General features: G+C 38.0%; 1 protein-coding gene across 4 annotated transcripts in view; it reads right to left on the bottom strand.

Annotated features, from left to right (window-relative positions):
- Positions 1–17,511, bottom strand: part of Slc16a9 (solute carrier family 16 member 9) — a 52,251-nt gene that overhangs the window by 7,044 nt on the left and 27,696 nt on the right. For 2 of the 4 annotated variants that reach the window (XM_010603000.2, XM_010603009.3), the window contains exons 3-4: positions 10,060–10,179; positions 6,203–6,346 (exon numbers count right to left, since the gene is read on the bottom strand). The exons of 1 other annotated variant lie outside the window; for it this stretch is intronic. In XM_010603000.2, the coding sequence (XP_010601302.1) occupies positions 6,203–6,346; positions 10,060–10,179 (264 nt within the window). The remainder of the gene's footprint in view (positions 1–6,202; positions 6,347–10,059; positions 10,180–17,511) is intronic. One more of the 4 variants, XM_010603020.2, reaches the window with a different exon arrangement.

Below are 17,511 nucleotides of genomic sequence, written 5' to 3'. Positions count from 1 at the left end.
TTAGCAGGGATTGAACTCAGGACCTCACACTTGCCAGGCACTGTGCCTCTGAGCTACATCCCAGCCCTAAGGTTTCATTACTTTAAATGCACAAGAATAAAAGAAAGAAAGGTGTAATCAAGTATCTCCACTAGAAATTCTTTTACTGGCTAACTTCAGAGTATGAGTTCCTAGACTCCTTCCATGTCTACACTATCTAACTAAAACAATAGTTGGATTAATTTTTGTTGTCATTGTTACATATAGGACTCTTTGAGACATTAAATAAAAGTGGTTTTGGTGGTACACATCTGTCATCCCAGTACTCTGAGAGGCTGAGGCAGTAGGGTCACAAGTTCTAGCCAACCTTGGGCCATTTAGCAAGTTAGTGAGATTCTCACTAATTTTATTCCAAAAAGAAAAAGAAAGAGAAGAGAAGGCAAGGCAAGGAGGGGATAGGACAGAAAAGGAAAAGGCTGGAAATGTAACTCAGGGCAAAAGCCCTGGGCTCAAACTCCAATACCATAAAAAAAAAAGATATGAAATGATATCTGCTTGAAGATTAATTTTAATGCCAAAATGTGTCACCCCTAAAAGAGACTGCATTTCTGACAAACTTTGGAAAGGGAATGGATTTATTTTCTAAGATTTCATTGTCAGACTCTCAAATGTTAGGCACTGGAAATGTGATTAAAAAAAAAAAAAAAAGATATTCTGGGTTACTGAATGCCAACACCCAAAAGTAGAAACAGCTACTTGTATACTTTTAACCTTAAACTAAAATGAATTTTTAAAAAATGATTTCAAGGATGTGGATTTCAGATAAAATTATGTCGCTGTTTTTCACATTCTAAATTTTTAAAAAAATTGTTGCGTGTTTAAAATACATTTCCTTCAAAATCTCAGAAAAGCAGAATGTTGCCTGAAATCTCCATATATCTGTATCAGGATGACTTGAAGCCAGCAGTTATTAAAGAGAGGTCGCAGGGCTCGTGGAGTCCATGATGTCATGACTTAACCATTTTTACAAAAGTACCAAGATGATCTCTGCTTTTTTCTCTGTTCACGTTTATACTGATGGTACACAAGAGAAATAAAACTATAAAATCTTTAGGACAAATCAAAATATTTGTACTAAACTTTATACTATCACTTTTACCACCACACACTGTAAAAACAAATTCGTTCTAAATGTTCCTTCTGAATTACAAGAGCTGTTAGGAGGAAAAGCATTTAAGCAACTGTTTTAGTAGCCAGGTAAAATGGCCATTGTTTTTCATATCTTGGCTGGTTTTTTATTTGAAAGAATGTTTGATAGATAAAGTGTGGTAACACACCTTAGGTATTTGACAGCTATTTTCTTGCAAATGAACTAACAAGAGAAACAAGGAGCAGTGATTGCCATCAATGGTAAAAGTCAGGCTTTGCAGCAAAAGATGAGAATTTCAGAAAATTGGTATCTACCACCATGCATTGACAGTTTCCCAATATATAGAGACTTTTTAATGAGCTTTTTGGTAATATTAACAAGTGACTCTTAGCTAGGCATGGGGGCACACACTGGAATCCCAGCACTCAGGAGGACAAGACAGGAGAATTGTGAATTTGAGGCCAGCCTGGGCTACACAGCTAGATGAAGCCCAGCCTGGTCTCCATAGAGAGACTCTGTCTCCAAAAGCAAAAAAAAATTAATGTGTTAATGTGACTTTTGATGCTTTATAATGAAATGTGAAAACATTTTTAAATGATAGTAATACTCAGAACATCAAAACTTTTCAAATAAACATTCATGACATTATAAAGTCAAGTTTGAATGAAGAGCCAAGTATAGAATAAATAAATGGCCTTAGTAAGAAAAATATATTGATGTGGTGCTATGTTCCATATTCAATTAATCTTTAGGAAATTATCACTTACTAAGTTTTAGTATATTACCAAATTGCCTGAAAAGACTATTATAGAAACTCTTGCCTTTTGAATTATGTTTTTGTACAAGCCAAGGTTTTCTTCCTATTCTTCAATCAAAAACACAATGTGCCAGGTATGGTAGTGCAAACCTCTAATCATAGCAGTGAGGAGGCTGAGGCAGGAGGACTTCAAGTTTGCAACCAGACTGGGCTACACAAGTTCAAGGCTAGTCTGTACTACATAAGGAGGCCTTGCCTCAAACAGAAAAAAAACACACAAATAACACTTGCAACATATTGGGTACAGAAGATATAAAGACTCATATCTTATATAAAGCCAGACATGAAAGAGAGTTACAAATATGTAAAATGAAATGCCACTTTTCTTGCTAATCTTTTTTTGTTTTGGAGAATAGTTATTTTTTATAGTAAATGTATTTTTCATATTAATTAATATTTCATATTAATTAAAGATGAATTATCATCTTTAAATGAGTTTCAAAAGATTTTTAAAATTTCATTAAATATAATAAATTTCAATGGAATTAAATATAAGTATAATCCATATAATTAAAAGGACTTTGGGGTCCTAAATAAAAGAGCAGAGAATCCCGTCTAAAAAAATGAGATCTCACACACTTATGCTTGATCACAAGAACTATTCACAAAAGCTCAGCCAGAACCACAACCCATCACAGAAGCTGCCACAAGCTGCCACAGACAACACTTCTACAAAAACACCTGCCTAGCAGCCGTTTAACCTAGGACTGGCAACATCCTTGTTACTGACCTTTGTAGCCACGAATTCTTGTTTCAAATTATTTTATGTAATCTGTCTCGTTTCACCTTTAAAAACATACCCTTCCTTCAACCTCCTTCTGTGCCACCTACATACCCACTATGAGGCTATTCTAATCCCAGATAAATGAGTTGTTCTTTAGAGAAGCTCTCTCTGATTGGTCCCTACATTGCCACATCAAGCCAGACACCCAGGTCAGTATCACACACATGCCTAAATTGTCAACTTCCATCTCTGCACTGCCGTAGCCTTGGTTCACCTCTTAGTATTTTCTGATCTGATCTCGGACCACTTAAAAGCAGTCTCAACCTCCATGGCTTTTCCCACCAATCAAAACTTCTGCCCACTAGCACTCAAGTACATCATGCTCCTGTGATAAAGACACAAAGCCTTTGCTCATCAGGCCTCTGCTGTGCTCTGTGCTTTGATATATTTGCAGTTCCCCAGGTGAACTGGTATATTCCTCAATAAATATGTACAAAAGACGGCTGTTTCCATTCTGCCTCATGCTCTGCATATTTGGGCTCTGGACTGTCCTCACACCACCCTTTCTCCCCTCACAACTCACACCCGCCCAACTACATCCTACCTGTCCTTCAGGACTCAGCTGCATGTAAACTCCTAAACTCCCCCTGCCAACACACAGGGCACCAGCACTGAATGCTGGTTTCATTCTTTATTGCACTTACATGTTACAAGTTATACATGTCTGAGTCAAATCTTTCAATGACATGATTCATGCTGTGACAATGGAAAATCACTTAAGACTCTCTAATTCTCAGTTTCCTTTGCTTTAAAACAATCTCACAAGACAGTTGTAAAAATTATGAGGTATAAAACATGTAAGATTTGGTATCTTTATCTAGAATATTGTATGTACTAAATTACACATTAGATTATGGTTTTCTTCACTTTTCACTCATGTATGTAGGGATTATGTAGACATAGACTCAGACTATATTACAAAATAATTTTCTTATTACAACTGTACAACTGTGAGAATCAAAAGACTATCTTTAGTGACAAAACCATCTCAAAGGTGGGAGGGAGAAGAGGCTTCTGAACTGACTTTGGTTAAGGTAAATATACAGGAAATAGTGATTATATCAGTTGCCATCATTGTCTACAAAACTGGGGTTTTTCTCTCTCCTATTTCAATGGGGGTTGTACAGATATAAAAAAAATACAGAAAGAGAAAATTTGATTTTTCCAAATCAAAGAAGGAATATTAAGAAAACCATAAATTCTGAAAAAAGAATGCAAAGAATGGATATGAAGTATTCTTTTCAGAAAAACAAAAATAACTAATGAGAAAGAAGATTCAATAATTCAGTAGGATGCATTTCCTTATATCACCACCACCCTTCTCACGACATCCCTAACCTCACACCACAATGTCTGCCTCCTGCTTTGGTGAAGTTATTGAGAAAATAGAAGTCTGAGTTATACGTTTGGCTGTGTGGCTTAGATTCACTTGAAAATTAGCAAGCTACCATTTTACTTGAGGTATAAAAACCTAAACAACATAACATATTTTCAAGATTATATTTCTTAAAAGGTCAATTAATGGGTAAAACAGAATTATGCCAAATAATATATGTCAATGTTATTCTGATATTTTAGATTGTAATTGGATATCTAATATAGGCTTAATTTCATTTTCTATATTCTTTAATCTATTACACAACTATTTCTGATTTAGTGGTACCTCTTTAATAACCCAAACTGCTCTCAAGGCAGGGTTTTTGGAAGATGAATTGATCATGGGGATGATATAGCTGAATGTGGTATAGGTACATTAGAAGGTAAGGCCTGGGTGAAAAAAGGGCAGGTCACTGAGAGCTCTCTCTAAGAGTATGCTGCCCTCTCTGGCTCCTCATTCTCTTTCTGCTTCCTGGCTGCCATGAGGTGAGCAGCTTTCCCTGGCCTAGGCCCTTCTACAGTGCAGTTTCCGCCTTGGAGTCAGCAGGCTATAGACTGAAACCTAAAGCCATGAGCCCAAATAAACCTCTCCTCTTTCAGTTGTGGGTGTTGGATATTGTGTTTTAGTGATGAGAAAATGTCTAAGACAAATTTTGGTACCAAAGAAATGGGGTTGTTACCGTGATTACTTGACCAGGTAGTTTAGAAGCCTTTGGAACTGGTTCACAGGAAGAGTTTTGAAAAATTTGGAGATGCAGGCTAGAGCAGCCCTAGAAAGAGGTAAGCTGATCTTGATGATTCTAGTTAGAGCTCAGAAGATCAGAACACTGATGGAAATGTACACAGTAAAGATCAGAAAGATCAGCCTCAGGAGGTTTCAGTTAGAAATAAAGGCTCCATGGGCAGTTGTACTATGGACCACATATGTTATACTCTGGTTATGCTCATGTCCTCAAACTCTGTGGGAGACTGAGATTAAAGGTAGTATATTAGTGAATCTGGTGAAGGAAATTTCAAGGCAGCCCAATATTCAGGCTGTGGAATAGGTACAGTTGTTGGCTTTTAGCCAGATCCACACGGAGAATTCAGAGCAAATGGCATAGCTGAATGAATTGTAAAGATTTGAGTTTCACTAGAAAGAACCTGCAAGATTAAAGGACAGCATATTTGCTGAAAAGATTAGCATTGAAAAGAAGCCAAATACTTTGCATTAGGACAATAGGAAAGATGCCTTGAAGGTATCTAAGTAATCAGTTAAGGCCCTACCCTTCACTGGTTCGAGAGTGTAAAAGTGAAAACATAAACTCCTTTGAAAAACTTGGATTTGAGAAGAGTCCCCAGGCCACTTGAGAAGGTCCACATGAGGAATCGGTTTGCTGGGCATGGTGGCTCTCAGCATTTGGGAGGGTGAGGCAGGAGGACTTGTGTAAGCTCAACGTCAGCCTGAACTACATAGTAAGAGCCTATCTCTAAAAATAAAAATTAAAACAAAAATTTTAAAATAAAAAAGCCAGGCATGGGAGCACATACCCATAATTTCAGCCCTCAGAGGCTGAGGCAGGGGGGTCATCATGAGTTTGAGGTCAGTCTGATTTACATAGGGAGTTCAAGGCCAGACTGGAGTACACAGTGAGAGCCTGTCTCAAAAACCCAAAACCATAACAAAACAACCACGTGCCTTAAAATATACTTGTTACTTCCATTGTAACTTTTGATTTGGGCCTGACAAAAGGTATTGTAGATCGCAAAGAGCTATTTGTGAACACAAATATCTCAACAGAGTCCTGTTTGACTGCCCAATGGGACAGGGGACGCTTCCTAAGCCTGAGAAGTGACAGATGCCATGACATCTAAGTTTTATTTTCTTCTTCTCACTTGTCCTTTTTTGTGCTATTTAGAGACAAGTGCTAACATGGAAACCCATTGTCCTGTGCCTTGAAGGAGACAGGCTATTAAAGTAACAACTTTGGGAGAAATGGTCCTAAAAGTGAATGATTAGTAAAGCTCCTTACATGAACTGAGTAATATACTTGACACAAGTGAAATGGCACGTGATTTGTAAAGTTAGAAAAATCATTGTGAACAAGTTCCTTACCTACAATAATACCATAAGACAAAAACAGAAAGTAGATATTGGGGGCAAAACTGCTCAACATCAGGCCTCCAGCTACCATGAAGCCACTGAAGATTGTGACAGATCTTGCTCCAAAAGACGAGACACAGAGACTGCAGATGGGACCTACAAAAAAAAAAATTGAAATCTCCATTTATTTAACAGTAACCCCTTTCCCATAATGAAGCAATCTATACAGTATAAGTTCAAAATATCTCTTTCCATCATAAAACCACACCAAAAATAAACATATGCACTACTATTTGCTATGTGCTACACACTATGTGAGGTATTCCTATAAACGACCTCTCATTTCATCTTAGGCCCTGGAAGGTAAATACTAGTTATTCCCATTTTTTATAAGGAACTTAAGAAGTAGGCACATGTCTTTAAACCTAGCACTCTAGAGGCTAAGGCAAGAGAATGAAGAGTTTGAAGCCAGCTTACACTACATATCATGTTGGAGGCTATTTGTGGCCTACATAGCAAACCGGTCTCAAAACAAAATAGAGCAAAAAAAGAAAAAAAAAAAAGGCACAAGATCCCCTATGATGAATGTAATTGTATTGTATACCTAAAATGTATCAATAAACTATTTAATAAAGATTTTTTAAAAAGATGTTAAGGGTTGGGAAGATCACATAGCCTAAAAATGAGTGTTTGGGACTCAGACTTTATTTAAATTCCAGCTTTATTTAAAATCAAATACTTTCATGTAGTTTCCTCTCTGTGCTTTAGTTTCCTCATCTGAAAATTGGAATAAGAACAGTACCCAACTTCTAATATTACAGTGCACCACTGGCTGTCTGAGACAAACAAGACCAAGTGGTAACAAGTATGCGGAGCAAGCAGAATTCTTATATACTGCTGGCCTTATCTACCAAAATGGAATGTAGCACATTGTTAAACCCGGAAGTTCCAATTCTACATATTTATCCAATAGAAATGCTGTATCAAAAGTTAGCTACATAAATATCCATAGCAGAACTCTTGATAATTGCTAAAACCAAGAAGCTCACATGTTCATCAGCAGTAGAGTGTACGAGCAAATTGTAGTATATTTGTACAATGGTCTTCCATATGTTAACAAGCACAGCCCACAGCTACACATCACAGTGTGGATTTAGCCTCACAAATACGTGGAGCAGGACACCCAACATAAAAAGTACAAATCGTGTAATTCCAATTGTAAAACATACATGACAGGCAAGATTAATGTATCAGGACAGTGTTTTGCCCTGCAGGGAGAAGCTAGTAGTAAGAAGAGCAAGCGTAGTAGTCAGAAGCATCACTGAACTTCCAGGAGCTGCTTGTGTGCTGGGTCTTAGTGTGCGTGATCACTTGGGTGTGCTCTGCTTGTGCAGAGTCATCACACCTTGTTCTCATGACATGTGCTCCTCTGTATGGATATTCTATGTGGATCTTTCCTAAGTTACCACAGATTGAAAAGTGATGAAATCCTTCCACAGCCTCACTATTGGTAAGTGGCAGAGCCAGGATCCAACAACCCTAAACCTCCAGTCTTCCAACACTGGAATCCTTTAGGCGTGTATGCAAGACCAGATTATGACCGTCCTGCTCCCCATGCTTATGGCTCTCCCACATTCCTCCCTGCTCATGAACTGGTTTCTGTCATTGCCTTGCCCTCTTGTGTGAGCCAAGGAAAAAGAGATACATGACAAACATAGGGGAATACTCTGCAGCAGTATTTTAAAGGAAAATCCATTTGCAACATCAAACTTGTCATCTAATATTTGAGCTGTTTCCATGTGCGAAGAGAAATATTTAGATACTTCAAACGTAGAAATGGGTTTAAAGGTCAAATTTCACGACTAGATAGATGTCTGACAAAATAAAGCACAACCCTTTTTTGTCATTTACCAAACTTTATTGACACAGATGGTTAGCATTCATAAATTTAACAGGCACAATGAAATTGAAACACATAATTACTGGCATGCTTGAAATGTTCCAATTTGCACTCTCAGAATAAAACTTTAAATATATGACCCTTGGTGCATTTAACTCCACAAAGAAACACAAGGGTGTCTGAAAGTCAGGGTGAAGAATACTAATTTTTATAATGTGTATAACCAAAACCAATGTTTTATAAAATATATAATATTATTATAAATAATGTGGTAAATTCTCTTTTGTTTGTTTTCTGGTTTTTTAATTTTGTTTTTTGGTTTTTCAAGACAAAGTCTCATTACTTCCTCCTTCCTTGAAAATAAGACCTAACTAGAAAATAATCAGCCTTGAAAACTAGAGATCAAAAAGCCAGCCCCAATCAGCCTGTCTTTTTTTTTTTTAAACCTGCCTTACGGAGTAGCCACCAAGCAAGAGAACAGTGATGGAAGGTAAGGCAAGGATGGGCTGATTGGGGCTGGCATTGTGGATCTCTAGTGCTCAAGGCTGATTATTTTCTGGCTAGGTCTTATTTTGGGTGACACATGGTATATATCCCGGGTTGGCTTTGAACTCAATGCCCTCCTGCCTCATCCTTTGAGTGCTGGGACGATGGGCATGCTCCACCATGCCCAGCTTGTGAGCAATCTTGCCTAACACATGGCTCGTTCCAAAAAATGTTGTTAGGAAGAGCTGAGCAAAAATTTGACAGATGAAAACAGCATATTGAAAGGCTGTTTTTTTTTTTTTAATCTCATTTTTACACTACCATCTGCCGCTAAATTACAGGGGGAATCTTGATGTGAGAAATTAAAGACAAAATTTAGAAGAGAAAGAGGCCTTGGAATGGCTCAAATGCTTCACCTTAAAAAGGATGCTACTGGAGTTCAGGAAGATCATGTGTTTTGACCAAGTATCCATAGCTAGTCAAAGACAGGGCTAAGGCCAAAATCAGCCCAGTGTTCTTCCCCCTTGAAAAGTATTTCAATCAGTATCTAATTTTTCACCTAAAAGTCAAAACACGAGTGAAAAACACCAAAGCACTTTTGTTAATATTGTACAGAGTAAGTACTTTTATGAACTTACATCAGACAAAAACATAATATTCACAATCACTTGGTATTTCATAATATTTATGATCACTTGCTTAACTTACCACACGTTGTTTTACCCTCATTCTTAGAATATGTATCCAAAACCCAGCCATTATTCTCACCACTTCTGGAACTGCCTGGTACACTGGGAACTGGCCAGAGGAACAAAATCCTGTGGGCTGCAGGAATCCCATCTTCCTTAAAAGAGTGAGGCATGCTGGAAGCTACTGTTCAACCCAACTCTGCCAGCACCCTGAACTCTTTTAGCAAGCGTGCCTCACTATTATCTTGAGGATTAGTGTACTGATTCATAAAGAGTTTGAAGGCTGGAGGAATTAAGGGGAAAAATAAGGGAGGGAATAGTTAACTCGGGGCATTATTGTGGGTTACCATAACCCATTTATACTTTTCTAATGAAATTATATACTTTGGTGTATGGTAGCTGGCTGTGCATCTCAGCAGATGCATCTGAGGGATACAAAATTAACAATCCTTGTGTTCACCCACTTGTTATGATGAGTGTCAAGGTGTGTACACCTGTGCAAAGGTGTCATATCAAGATTTTTATACACATAATGGTCTGTGTAACAGTTCTTGCACATGCATCACTGAGCATTATAGGAGCTAAAAGACACCCATGTCATTCTCCTCCTATGGTAAAAATTCCCATTCCATACTTTTCCAATGAAATTATGTACTTTAGCATGATGGTAGCGAGCTGTGGAACTCAGTAGCTGAGCCTAAGGGGTACAGAAAATTATCTTTGTGTTCACCTGTTTGGTATGATAGCAAGGTGTGTACACTTGTGCAAAAGTGTCAAATTGTATTTTTACTCACATAATGATCCATGTACTGTGCATGTATACTTGAGGGCAAAATATGCCCATGCCATTCTTCTGTTCTGCAAACATCTATTTTGCCATAGTGGAAATTGGCTGTGGCTCACAGTAGCTGTGCCTGGAGAAAACAGGAACCCATGTGTACATTCATCCACTTGGCAGATGAAGAGCAAGGTATGCATAGGACCTCCAAAGGAGCAACAGGTGAGTTTTACCCATGAAATTTGCATCATTGAATTTCTCGCATTTAGGGCTTTTTTTTTTAAGTTTCCTTTTGAATTTTTCCTGTAGAAGTAGCCTAGTTCAGTACAATGGCATATGAAAAACCTGGCCACTAGCTGTAGGCAGTATATGCCCCCCAAAAACCTTCAAAATATATAAGTAGATGCCCTGCTAGATGCAAATATATATATTTTCAATTTAGGAATTTACCCTGAAACTCAGCCACCAGATCTTTACTCATATAGTAATGAACCAAATCATACTGTGAACAGACATTGCTTCCATCTCCCAAACTAATCAAAATGTGACATTTAACAATCAGTTTACCAGTTTCTGATCATGTGACATTTGCTAACAGAGCACAAGTTGACCAGCACAGGAACAGTACACAAGAACAAAGCAGAAATTCCCAATGAAATGTTGCACCTGCAAATAGAATTGTATAGTCCAATTTTGGATTTCAGAAAGATGTAACATTGGCCTTGTGTATGGCAAAGAAAAACAAAATGGTACTGCTGATGTCACCATTGCATCATGATGGAAAAATTGAAAGAAAAACTTCAACAAAACTGAAGCCTGAGATGGCAATTTTTTACAACAAAACTAAAAATGGAGTAGCTTTTGTTGATGAGTTATGCAGCAGCTATGATGTCACCCTAAACACAAAGAGTTGGCCAGTGGTTGTATTTTACTTGAACCTAAACGTGTGGCAGTTTGATAGTTTACCAAAAAAATAACAAGTACAAAATATCATGGAGAAATTTTCTTAGAGTATTGGTTCTAGAATTCATAAGAAATCATTTGTAACAGAGTAAGAGCAAAATGTTTCTGCCCCAGGAACACCAAAAAAATGCAGAACACACTACTGAGCTCACAGGTGGACAGGCAGATACAACATGACAAAAACCTACTATGACAACAGGAAAACCAAAAAGATGTCAGCTGTGTCCTACAAAAAAAGGACAAGAACAGGTCAGGGATTTAGCTCAGTGGTTCTGCTGCCTGCCTTGCAAGCACTAGGTCCCAAATTCGATCCCTGGTACCAAATAAAACAACAAGAAAGGACAAGAAAACAAAACGTAGGTGCTATAAGTGATTGTTGTTCATGGAACATGCAGTTGTCAGGTGTGAAGAGTACCTTGGGTACAACAATTGAAGCAAAGATTATTTTGTTGGCAGACTTTTGTCTGTATTTACACTGTAGTTCACACAGGTATTTAATTCTGATGTTATCTTTTAGGTTTTGTAAGCAAGTACACAGCTGATGTGAAAATGTTGATGTCTATTCTAAGTGCTCATTACGATGTATTTGATGTTCTATTTTAGTTTATGGATATCTTATTTTCCTGCTAAATGCACATTGTGCAATATAGTAAGAAGTTTCTGATAAAACAGCAAGACCAGTGAGATGTCAATTACAGCCTACAAAAAGGACAGAAAAGCAATGCACACGTGATATCAGTGTAAGCCACACAAGATGTATGGAACGTGTAGTTATTATGTATGAAGACTGCCTTGAGTGTGACAATTGAAGCAAAGATTATTTTTATTGTAGAGTGCTATGAGTATTTTCATAGTAGTTCATATAGGAATTTATTTCTGATGTTATTATTTAGGTTTTGTAAGCAAATATACAGCTGATGTGAACATGTTGATGTTTATTCTAAATATGCAATACCTATTAAAATTTAATTATTTTATTGATATTTTATATTCCTGTTAATAACATATTGTATAATATAATAAAAAACACCTGACAAAACAGCAAGGCCAGCAAGATATCAAGTATGTCCTACAAAATAGACAGGAAAGCTAAGCACATGTGCTGTTAGTGTAAAAGATACATCTGGATGGAACATGCTGTTGTCATGTTAGAAGACTGCCTTAGGTGCGAAATTAGAGAAAAGATTATTTTTGTTGTAGAGCTCTAATGGTGTTTTCACTGTGGTTCAAAGAGGAATTTATTTTTGTTGTTATTTTTAGACTTCATAAACCAAAAGTCAATGTTGAAAATTTTAATGCTTTTTTATAAACAATAAATAATAAAAATTCAATACTTTTTGATATTTTAACCATTAAGTACTCATGAATCTAATAAAATGCATAAAATTAAAGTGAATAATTCATCAATAAAATATTCCTAAAGAACAGATGTGGGTTTTGTACATCCTTCAGTATGCTTTTTGGGTGTGTGTGAGTCTGTGTGTGTGTGTGTGTGTGTGTGTGTGTGGTACCAGGGATCGAACTCGGGTCCTTGTGCTTGCGAGGCACACCACCGAACCGCTGAGCTAAATCCCTGGCCCAGTATGCTCCTTTTACACAAAATTGCAGTGATACCCATAATTAAGCCTGCTTTAGGTACAAAAGTAAGAACAAAAGATCTCCCTGCTGTTTCAGCAACTAGGTAGTCTGAAAAATGGCCCCACCCATCTCCTTGAATTTGATGAATGGCATCCAACCAAAAGGTGCTTTGGTTCATTTTAAAACTGCAAGGCTATCAGTGTCCTTTAGTTGTTACCTTCTGTTCTTCCTGGACAAGTCAGGTTTCAACCTGACAAACAAAACCAGTAAAAAATCCACTTAAGAGATTTATTGTGAGGCGATACTTTACAAGGTAGGCAGGTCCACAGTTCATGGGGCAGGTCCATCAGGAAGGGCAAGTTGGAACTCTTAGGCACAGGCTGGACCTGCAGCCCTCAGGCAGTATCTCTCCTGGGAAAAGCTCACTTCTGCTCTTCCCACTTTGCAACAGATTCAATCAAAGGCACCAACATTATCTAGGATAATCTCCCTTTTTGAAAGTTAACTGATTATAGACTTTATTTACACTTGGAAAATACCTCCACAGCAATGCTGAGATGAGAGCCAGGGAATGCAGTTTAGCTAACTTGACACAGGTAACTGCTCATCACACCTCCCAGCACAATCCTTCTCCAGCCAAATTTACTCCACCAAAAATGTCATCTGCAGTGCAGATTGCCCTCTCCCTGTCTGTCTACCTGTAAGAGTGCATCCTCCCATCTGGCCCATCTCAAAGACAATCTCTATAAAGCTACCAGGTAGCTCTTTCGAGTAGCAGTTCCTGGCCTTTACTACTTACCCTCCTGTTTGCCTCTGCCTTGCCTCTCCCTTAATCCATTTAGGTCCCCTCCCTTTGGCTTGGCAAACCAAATTCAAAAGAGAACCCCACCTAGATGTTAAGTGTCTTTGGATTTACAGAACCCCAAACATTTGTAGCACCCTTCCTTTGTCTTTAATTTTGTCCCAGAGGAAATACAGAAGCTACCTAAGGAGGTGGAGGTCTTCTGAAAGAAGAGAAAGGAGACGCATGTCTTAGATGATGAAGAGCCCACTCAGCACCTCATCATTAAACTTTCTTGCCCTGTAAAAATTCCTAGAATCTCCTAAGATGGAGCTTTATGCCTGGAGCCCCTGTATTTTCTCAAGATCGTGGCCCTTGAATAAATCTGATTCCTTCCCACACTCTGGTCTCCACCTGTGCACAGACCAGACTTGCCCAGGCAACACCTGTCCAAGAAAATAATCAAAATGAAGTAGCCCAGTTTGGAGCATTTAAAATGGAGTCAGAAAGCCCTGGTTAATCAGAACTGACACATCCACAGCTGAACCTTGGAACTATGCTGCAGAAACACCCACTTGGTTAACCTCTATCAAAGTTAACCTTTGACACTGTTAACCTTTGCCAATCTCTGTACAACCTTTTCTTCCCCCAAATTACCTTAAGATTGAAACCATACTCAATCCCTTTCTTTTAAGCTATATTTACTTTTGCAAGCAGGAGTCAGAATTCCTGCCTAACAAGTTATGTAATTTCCAACCCCCATGCAGTTTAATGCTATTAATACAGCTACCTCAAAGTACATTCTCAAAACTGCTTGAATCTGTGTTTTCCAGGATTACAATCCTATCCCCAAGTGTGGTTTTATTGTTTTTGGTTTTTGTTTTTTGATCTCAAAAAGTTGATTTTATCCTCAGTGATCAAACCTGAGATTATTTCTTCTTTGCTATTCCCCTTGGTATTTGTGAAGACTCAAATTAGTAGTGACCTTTTTTTCTATCTCTCCCCTAAATCTATAGATCCCTTATAAACACAATGGGCACCACCTATTGTGAGATCCTTAGCACAACAGAGAACCTATAAATGTGTCATGATGATGAACTTATTGGCAATGTGCAAGCCAGGGAGGAAGGACTTTCCCAGCTCCTTTCACCCCAAGCATCATCTGGACAAACAAATACCTCAGGTAAAACAAAGAAATGTTTTTCGTCAATTATTCAAAATTAAAGGAAAACCTGTCTCAAAAATTTTTAAAAAAATTTTTAAAGGGCTAGGTGTATAGCTCAGTGAAAGGACCCTGGGTTCAATCCCCAGTACGGCAAAAAATTAAAAAGGTTCATTGTGCCGTTAAGGGGGTGAACTAAGACCAAGCAAGTGAAAGTGGCTGGTATGAAGCTAGCATAGAGGGACTTTTAGAGAATTACAGGGAAAAGTACAATGAATGTACAGTGTCTATATTGCTTGGCAAATGTACTTATTCTACTGTGCCTTGGACAGTTTGGAGGTCAGAGCACAGAATTAATCAAGGATGACACCAACCTGGCTTTCTCTGGACAAAAGTAGGCAAAGAAAATAGCTAATGTTTTTCTGGTACAGCGGCATAGCCTGGTGCATCAGAATGGACTGTGGAGTAGTTAAAAGGCAAATACCGGGGACCTCCTCTTTGCCCCTGACCCACTGGCAGGTAAAAGTGGCTTTATATGCAAGCTCAAATAATCCCTATATACCCCACTTTAAGAGTAACTATACATGAATATGAAGTTCACCACTTATCAAATAGATATATGTATATAAAGACATACACATAAATAAACTTGTAAGAATGCAATGATATCTATTTATCTATTGTGTTTTCACCAGAGCCCCAGCAGAACAAGGGTCACAGAACATATACTTTTTGTGATATATGTGGCGTGAGCAATGCCACACCAATGCAGAAGCCTAAAGTAGTCCTCCTTATAAATGCAAAAAGTTGAGACAAACTGAACATCAGAGAATTATATAAAAATTAAAATATCATTAAAGAAAGCTTCAACCAGTGGTAGTTTCCAACTAAAAATCACTATTGGGTCTTCAGAAAAAAATTCATGGGGCTGAGGGTGTAGCTCAGTGGTACAACATCCTGGGTTCAATCCCCAAGACACTAAAAAAAAAAAAAAAGTATCTGAATGCCATCATAGGCCACCTGAATTAGATTAGCTTAGGGTCAAAAGCCAGGCAATTATATGCTCCAATGTTCTATAAATGATTCTAATTATCTCCCTGGTTAGCAAAAACCGATAGAAGCCAGGTGCGATGGTGTGCTCCTGTAATCCCAGCACCCAGGAGTCTGAGGCCAGTATTTCAAGTTCAGATTAAGCCTGGGCAATTTAGCAATTTACAGAGAATCTTTCTCAAAATAAAAAAAAAATAATAATAAGGGCATGGAATGTGGCTCAGTGAAAAGGCCCTGAGTTCGATTTAATTGAGAGACAAAGAGAGAGGAGAGAGAGAGAGAGAAAGGGAGAGAAAGGGAGAGATTACTGATAACCATGTGAGTCAACAATGTGAAATATACTTGTCCTGCTTCCCAGGTAGTATTGATATGACTTTTTTCAACAAAACCAAGTTGTCAAGAGAGTAGATGGTCAGTGTGGTTCATGTACTGCTAGACACAATACAATATAACCACAGTTTCCAAGATTTATTGCTTAATTTATGCCACAAAGAACCAAAGGAAAACAACTTTCAATATGCTCAATAGAGTTAGCTATGTTCACAGCTGGAAATAACGTTAAAAGTACACTAGCGCAAGCACATACACACACATGCACACCCTCCTCTAAGTGTCAGATTTTAAGCCATCATTTTTCCATCATTTCCTCATGCACGAACTCTCTGCTCTCTTTTTTCCGTGTTTATCTTCAAAAGGTTTGATCAGCAGATCAAAGGCTGCCCCTTCCAGTTGATGACACTACTCCTGGAGACGTTAAATGACATACGAAAGTCCCCTCAGTGAAAATGGTGACGGACACCAAGGCTTCCTGCTGGAGGAGATCTCAAGTGCTTCTTCTCTTGCCTGGACAAACTATGAAAAGAAACTCTGTCCTCCAACTATGTGCCAATGGGGACACCATTTCAATTATCTTTTGACCCTTATAGGGCAATTAGATTTTGATTGTGTTTATTAAATAGAAACAGTGACTAATTAGAAAACATTTGAAAATATTCACTCATCTCCAAGCCAACTTGTTTCCTAGAACACAGTATTTTTAAATCCCTTTATTAACATATCTGTTACTATTCACTTCCATTTTGATTGATTTACAAGCAATCTTTATTTTTAAAAACTCTTTCAAACAAATCCTGGACAAACTTTGCCTGTTATTCTTGAACTCATAGTGACAGTATTATTTTCATTTGTTTAGTTAGATTTAGTTACCTTATCTGACGCACCCAGATGACCCAGCATTGTTTTTCTAGTCTCGTGCATCTTGTTTTTAATTTGAGAAAAGTATCAACAGCTGGAAGCAACTGCTTCCCTTCCCAAAAGAGCGCCCCTAAAAAGCTGAAACGCGATGTACTTTGAAGGAGGAGTGGCTAACGCACTGTGTTGTAAACACATTTTCCTGGATCCGTTTTAGAATTCAAAAGCATCTTTCAAATCGCTAATTTTCCCCACAAGAATAGAGAGTGTGATGTGCTCAATGAATCCTGCCAACTTCATAGCTTAAGGAAAGGGACATCTGGAGAACTGACCCCATCTATGTCACCATCTTAGCAAATCTGTGCTTAAATAGGAAGTGAGAATGATGATCGATGAATATTAATGTCGAGTTCAAACTCTGACTCCGGAAGTCGAAGTGGTACACAGTGTTAACAGTAAAAAGGAGAATAAAAACCTGCTACATCATCTCTAAACATAGACGTCGTTATGTCACGTGGAACCACTTATCATAATTTAATTTTGCAGACACACAAAATACAACAGAAATATAAAACTATGTTAAAATCCTTAGCAACAGCATCATTGTGAGACAGGACTACACATTGCTATGTCAGATTTTTCTCATAAAGTCGTCATAAATATAGCACGCTGAATTTGAGCAGCGTAGCTCAGTCAGAGAGCAGCAATCAAGAGTCACATGGAAATTAGTTAGAGGGCAACAG

The sequence above is a fragment of the Fukomys damarensis genome, unplaced genomic scaffold, assembly GCF_012274545.1.
Source record: "Fukomys damarensis isolate Sample0158 unplaced genomic scaffold, DMR_v1.0_HiC HiC_scaffold_20, whole genome shotgun sequence".
Lineage (NCBI taxonomy): Eukaryota > Metazoa > Chordata > Mammalia > Rodentia > Bathyergidae > Fukomys > Fukomys damarensis.
The sequence above is the reverse complement of the archived record's forward strand: the minus strand, read 5'-3'. Positions and strand labels throughout refer to the sequence as shown.